A 6,238-nucleotide genomic window follows, 5' to 3' on the forward strand; every position below is an offset into this window, starting at 1 on the left:
ATCCACAGATAATGAGTTTAAAACCCCTCGAAATGAACTTGTTTGAAAATCATTTTGACTGAGCTACAGAAGAGCAATTACAGCACCATTTTTAAAAATATCTTTCTTCCTAAGCGAATACAGATGCTATGGCAGTGATTTACCCCATATAAACACTGCATTATTATGACTAGTAGTATTATTGATAGTTGTAGTGTTATTGTCATCATTGATGTCATTGTTATTATCAATATCTTCAATACTATTGTTATTTATATCTTCATTGTTATTATTATTATAATTATTATGTATAATCTCTGGATGGACATACACGGAGATGCATTTATAACTATTACATTAAGACAAGATAATATCCAGATTGTGTCTTGCCCACCTGTGGCCAAATTACATGAAAATCCCCGGAGATTATCCCTGACCAACATTTGGTTGCAGTATGAACAATGTAACTATGCAAAGTTACAAGTCATAAGAGATTCTTGTCGGTAATAACTTTGACTTTATCTAAAATGATTGTTGACATTAGGACATGACCTCCAACATCAATACATCATTGGAGGGACAGAGGCAAAACAACTTGTCACAAGAGGATGTTGAAGGTACATGTAACTTTAACACATGACCCCAAATGACCTTTGACTTAGCATGTGACTCTCAACAACACCATAACACGAAGTTCCCTCAAGTGCATCTCTGACCCAAGTTTTGTCAGAATAGGATTAATGGTTGCTAAATTTTTTATACCAATTAGAAAATCTTGCAGGTAAACTTAAGTATTTGTGACAGATGATGGACAACAGACGGACGGACAATAAATGATAATCGTTTAGTGTATGAAAAGAGTTGCACTAATTTCTTTTAAAGTCCAGATCACAGAAAAGCTGGAAAATCCCTACGAAAAACATAGTAATTATCTACAACTTCCTCTTTTGTAGAGAAAGAGTTAGCTTTGGTTTAAACAGAGTTCAAGAATAATCTCAAGTTAAACATCCTTTCAGATGTTTCAATCTTCAACACAATGTTAAACTATAAGGCATGTTTACCAGTATGCCTTGTTACAAGTGGAGCAATACACAAGATCATCCGACCATGCATGAATTTAATGTTCATATTCAATATCAGAGTTAAACAGAATCTTTAAATACATATTTGAACTTACAGTAGGTCCTCCAATTACTGTCTTCTTTACGTAGCAGGTCATTTCGAGATCGACTGATGATGTCTGAATAAGGACCTGTTGTTCTATATGGGCAGGTATGAATTCTTGTTCACCTTCTTGGCCTTTTACCAACTGTTACCAAAGAAAAGAAAGCAGATTTATACAGGGCTGCATGCATATACAAGGCAAGAGAATATATATATATACATGCATATACTGTATTTATATCAGGGAACGTAATAAAACTATAAACTATATAATACATTTCTTTAATCATACAACATACTTGTAAATAATAATAATTTCAAGCTGAAAGCTGAAGAACAAGCTTTTATATCTGCTGTCTAAAAGCAAGAAACTTGCAACATAAATAGTGAACAATATTAGATATGAATGCACTTATACAAATTACTTTATTTGGTAATTTTCTCAAGGAGTTTGCAGTTCTAAACTGAAAGGAGTAGTCCACCCTGATATGAAGTTGGTTTTAATAGCAGCAGAAAATGAGAGAAACAGGTCAAAGAAAGTTTGAGCAAATTCCAATACAAAATAATAAAGTTATGAATTTTTGTAGTTGTGATCAATCAAACGCGAATTTGCAACTATGTGACGTAACTTGCAAATTCCCCTCCCATTTGCTCTGTACCTAAATTCCATCAAGTTTCGTTTTCTTCGTTATTGATGATGGAATATATTTCCTATACAGGGGTCGTATAGAAACACACCGGTACATGCATTTGCAATAATGATTGAAAACACTACGTTTAAATCCTTGGTTTTTGTTAAAGCAAGCCAATTTCTTACAAAGGTATTAGTAGGAAGGATTGAGAATGTTTTATGTTGATTAATTAATGCTCACTCAAACACTTATGGCATTTTTTCTAAATTATGTAAAACAGATGCTGATCTTTGCCACGAGTTTTCAGTTCAGTACATTGTGTCAGATTCCTCAATGTACAAATCAACTGCCGCAACAATAATTTACCTCGCTATTCCCTTTGATGTCGTCATAGAGGTGTGCATGTAAGATGACAGGTGTCTTCTGCAGGGCTAAGTTCTTTTCTTTAAATGGCCGACAGCACATCTTCTTTCCTCGGAAGAAATAATTCTTGATCATCAACTTAATCTTCGCCCATGAAAAGTGGTTCATCTTCAGTTTGAGTACATCTTTTGTTATGATGCAGCTAGGTGTTCCAGACCTCGACAACATAATTCGTTCTTTAACAACTGCATCTATAATCAACAATTTGGCGATAAAAATCAGGAAAACTGTGGACACATTAAATTGAGGGATAAACATAGTTCTTAAAGTAATTAAATAACAAGCAAAGGCAAAGACCTCTGCATAGAGTCATCGTGGGTTCATTCATATTAGCAAAGTTAACCTTAGACATTTTTTAGGCCAACATTTCGGCACCTGACCCTTCAGACCAATCTCCTAAGAAATAGGTCATCTTTATAAGCACAGAAGTCGGTCAGGGACAGTATTCTTAAAACTAATGTTTAATCCCAGAATTTACATACCATACCTCCGAATTGGTAATCTGAAAACTATGTTAAGGGTATATTATCTTAACACTGACATTTCCATTTAAATACATTCTCTAATGATAATGTCTCTTAAAAAGTACTCAGCATATTGTGTTTCATGTTAAATTGTGCCTTTACAGCTACGGGAACTATAGCGCATATTTATCAAGCATCGTCAATTGATACGCCATACCTTTCTCCTGGTCATTGTCACGAAGGTACTCATGAACAGCTACTTTATTCCTTCCTTTTCTACGTTTCCTATGTTTGTTTGTGTTAAAAATGTGTAGATTTGCAGAGTCATATTGCAGTTTTCAAAGAAACTACAAAGGAAAAAGGCAAACAAGAAAATACCCCTAGACCAACGTTATTTTCTACATTTAATTATGTATTATGTTTTTTGCTAAAAGAGTTTTCAGAATGCCAGAACTATAAAAAGCCTCGGTCACAAATGCAATTACGAGCTGCTACGAACGCCGTACAAACGATTTTCAGACAATAGAAACTTAATTGGGAAGACAACGGAAAAACAGGGAGATTCGCATCGTTCGTACGAACCTTTATGCTCGTAGCTTAACCTCTCACATTTAGTCAACAGCCACGTATGACGTTTGCATAAGTTTAAGAGTATGCGCACTGCATCTTCCCGCCAATATATATGTAAACACTGTATTGGACTTAAAATCATTTTCAGAATACCGATTATAATAGCTAACATACTATTCACGCTAACATAGTATCAGAATACAACCCAAGTTCAAAGACAAAATTATTCCCAAATTGTCACTACATACATTCAATGCAGGTTACATTTACGTAGTTTATCAGTAGAATAGAGTGGGTCCATACATCGAGGGGCATATGCTACCAAGGGAGGGGGCGCCTGTCATATTGGTTGATGAAGTGCAAATTGAAATGGCTATTGATGAGGGGAAAGTACATCGGGCTGGAAAAACAGCATTTTCTTGTCAAGCTTCATTCCCCCTTTAATTTTTTAACGATATATTCTTGTTCGCCAAGAAGAAAGAAACCGACGATGATGGTGACAAGAAGAGGAAGGGAAGCAGCACTCTCGGTTTAAAAAGGTGCTCTGAAATTTCAGCTGCCATGCACAATGGCAAGTGCTTTGTTCTGGAGTGATTGTTGATACACACATAATTTTGTGGACTTGTTTTAATAACAAAAAGTGAAATCTAATGGAATTATTGTGAGCAACTTTTTAAAACCAATGTACAGAAAAATTTCATAACTATCTCCAGTTAGAATAACACAATGTGAAGACCTCAATGAATTTTTGACTCACTCACGATCAAAAGTGTAAAACGTTCTTATAATACACGTAGTACTTTTATTGGAAAATGGGAGTTACATTTGTTTATTTACTTATCACAAAGTGTTTCATTTAATTACAAAAAGGTTTTGACAGACATTTATCAAATGTCATTGCTACATGATGTCTATACATGTTGAGATGTACTTACCGGGTGAGTATTCTCCCTCTCCCGTGTACAAGACTGCCTTCACACTTGAGTATCGTGTAATCACAGCACAGTGAGGTATTGTGTAAGTCACCTGTCTCTTCAGGACTAAGTCATCAGGGGCTAAACACTGTACACCAAAACAGACTGACATCTCTTCTTTGCTGTTGCCAAGATTAGGAGTATCTGTCAGGACACTCAGAGAAAAGTCCTGCGGCGCTTCGCTGTCAATTGCACCAGGAGGGATCTCAAGTTCAATTCCGAAGGAATCTAGCTGAAGTCTGCCACCTTCAACTCCAACTCTCTTACAACATTCCATCTTGATTGGTTTGACATTAACTTCATCTGGTAATAAAAATCACAGGAGATATTTCTGCAAACTCTCTGCGAACAACAAAATGCATAACTGTCCTTCAAGATTCTAGCAAAAGATTAAATATAGGTTATTCAGCGCCGAAGAGCAACATCACTGTGAAAGATCCTTCTCAGGAATAAGTGGAAGGGAAGAATGTTCTTACAATTTTTGAAGTTTTCGTCTTTTAAAGGGAATTTCAATTCCTTCTTAACTGTTGCTTTTATTGATAAGACTGTCCGTTGTGAAAAGATATTTGAATGTACATATTCAATCTTTGGTTTATAGCAATAACAGTACAAGACTTGCTACATCCATGAACCACGCACGATAGGTCTATTTCTACTAAGACACATCTCTGTTGGATACTGATTACGCCATCCACCATCCACAGTTTTTATACATGTATACATGAGCTTGAACTACCCTCGCTCTCATGTCCATTTGGTCTAATCTCAAATAAGTCTACAGCCCATTTGGTCTATTGCTCATTTAGTCTAATTTTGCATACATACTGAGCCATGTGACCTTTGACCTCGTGACCCCAAAATCTAAATCAGTTCATTGGCTCTGCAAGATACATACATGTACATGCCCCAAGTTTGGCAGGAATCCATCAATCGGTTCTTGAGATAACGCGATCACGGGACGTACATACGTACGTATGGACGGACGAACAACCAGACAGCATAATGCCTCCGGCTACTTTGTAGCGGAGGTATACAAATGTTGTAAACCGCTGCAGTATACCCTGGTATATATGAATAAGCCTTTATTTATTTTCATTCTTTGAGTACAAACACATATATAATCTATTGAAACTCACCTATTGAAGAAGTAAGGGAGAGAGGGGAGGATGGGAAGGTCTTCCTCTCTGGCTTAAAAGGCATCCTCGTACCCTGCTCAGAGTCTTCATGTGATGCCTGACTTTGAAGTTCAACTGTGACCTTTACATTAGGATACATCTCTGAAAGTTTAAGGATGTCAGTTTGAGACAACGGGCATTCCACATTAAAGAACTTGAGTTCTCGAAGTGAACTCTGTTCCCCTGTGCTCGGTGGTGAATGACTGATACTCTGAGGAAATTCAACCTTGCACTTGTCAAATGTCAGGACAGTAACTCCTTTGAGTTCAGTGGACACAAGATGCATTAGGTCAGCCATGGGTACAGCTGCTGATGCACCTTCAAGTTGTACCTCACAATCTGAAGATGTTTGGGACCACTTAACACAGGTAAGTTCTGCACCTCCTAGCTGCACCTTTGTTGCCTCAACAATCTGCAAATGTGGACTTGTCACATGAACTACATGTAGTACATTCAGTAATGTTTCAAATCGGCAGCAATCATCCATCTCAAATGGTTCAATATGGATATTGGTCAGATGTGGCAATATGAATGATGTAATGTCTCCGCCTGACTTGTTCGATATTAATCCTCCAATGCCTGATAACACCAGTGATACGATGTTTGGACATGAGGTAGAGATATCCATAAACAGGCTGTCTGTAGTTTCATCATTAAAGAAATACCGGTAGGCCATATATCCTAATGTAAGCTCCCTTAAGGATGATGATGAGTTGACTTCAGGAGGAAAGTATGCTTGATTGGATTGAAGAAAGGGATGCATCACTTGCATATCTAGACTCTCTGCATTTGGAAATAAATTACTGACAGCCAATAGTGCCTCATGGAGTGTTTCACTATAGGACAGGGACTTAATG

At 36.8% G+C, this 6,238-nt stretch overlaps 1 protein-coding gene across 1 annotated transcript; it reads right to left on the minus strand.

Annotated features, from left to right (window-relative positions):
* Positions 1–2,117: 2,117 nt before the first annotated feature.
* Positions 2,118–4,523, minus strand: LOC105447518 (netrin receptor UNC5D-like). Its single transcript, XM_030978589.1, has 2 exons — positions 4,168–4,523; positions 2,118–2,389 (listed from the first exon to the last, which is right to left on the minus strand). Exons 1-2 carry the CDS (start codon positions 4,481–4,483, stop codon positions 2,118–2,120), a joined length of 588 nt encoding a protein of 195 aa, XP_030834449.1. The 5' UTR covers positions 4,484–4,523.
* Positions 4,524–6,238: the final 1,715 nt, after the last annotated feature.

Source organism: Strongylocentrotus purpuratus, unplaced genomic scaffold, assembly GCF_000002235.5.
Source record: "Strongylocentrotus purpuratus isolate Spur 01 unplaced genomic scaffold, Spur_5.0 spur5_scaffold_1, whole genome shotgun sequence".
Lineage (NCBI taxonomy): Eukaryota > Metazoa > Echinodermata > Echinoidea > Camarodonta > Strongylocentrotidae > Strongylocentrotus > Strongylocentrotus purpuratus.

Excerpts from the sequence above, each read along its gene's own strand:
- LOC105447518 (XM_030978589.1), bottom strand. The coding sequence starts at position 4,483 with ATGGAATGTTGTAAGAGAGTTGGAGTTGAAGGTGGCAGACTTCAGCTA. Across the intron at positions 2,390-4,167 it reads AGAGGGAGAATACTCACCCG|ATGCAGTTGTTAAAGAACGA; the intron begins GTAAGTACATCT and ends TGTTGATTATAG.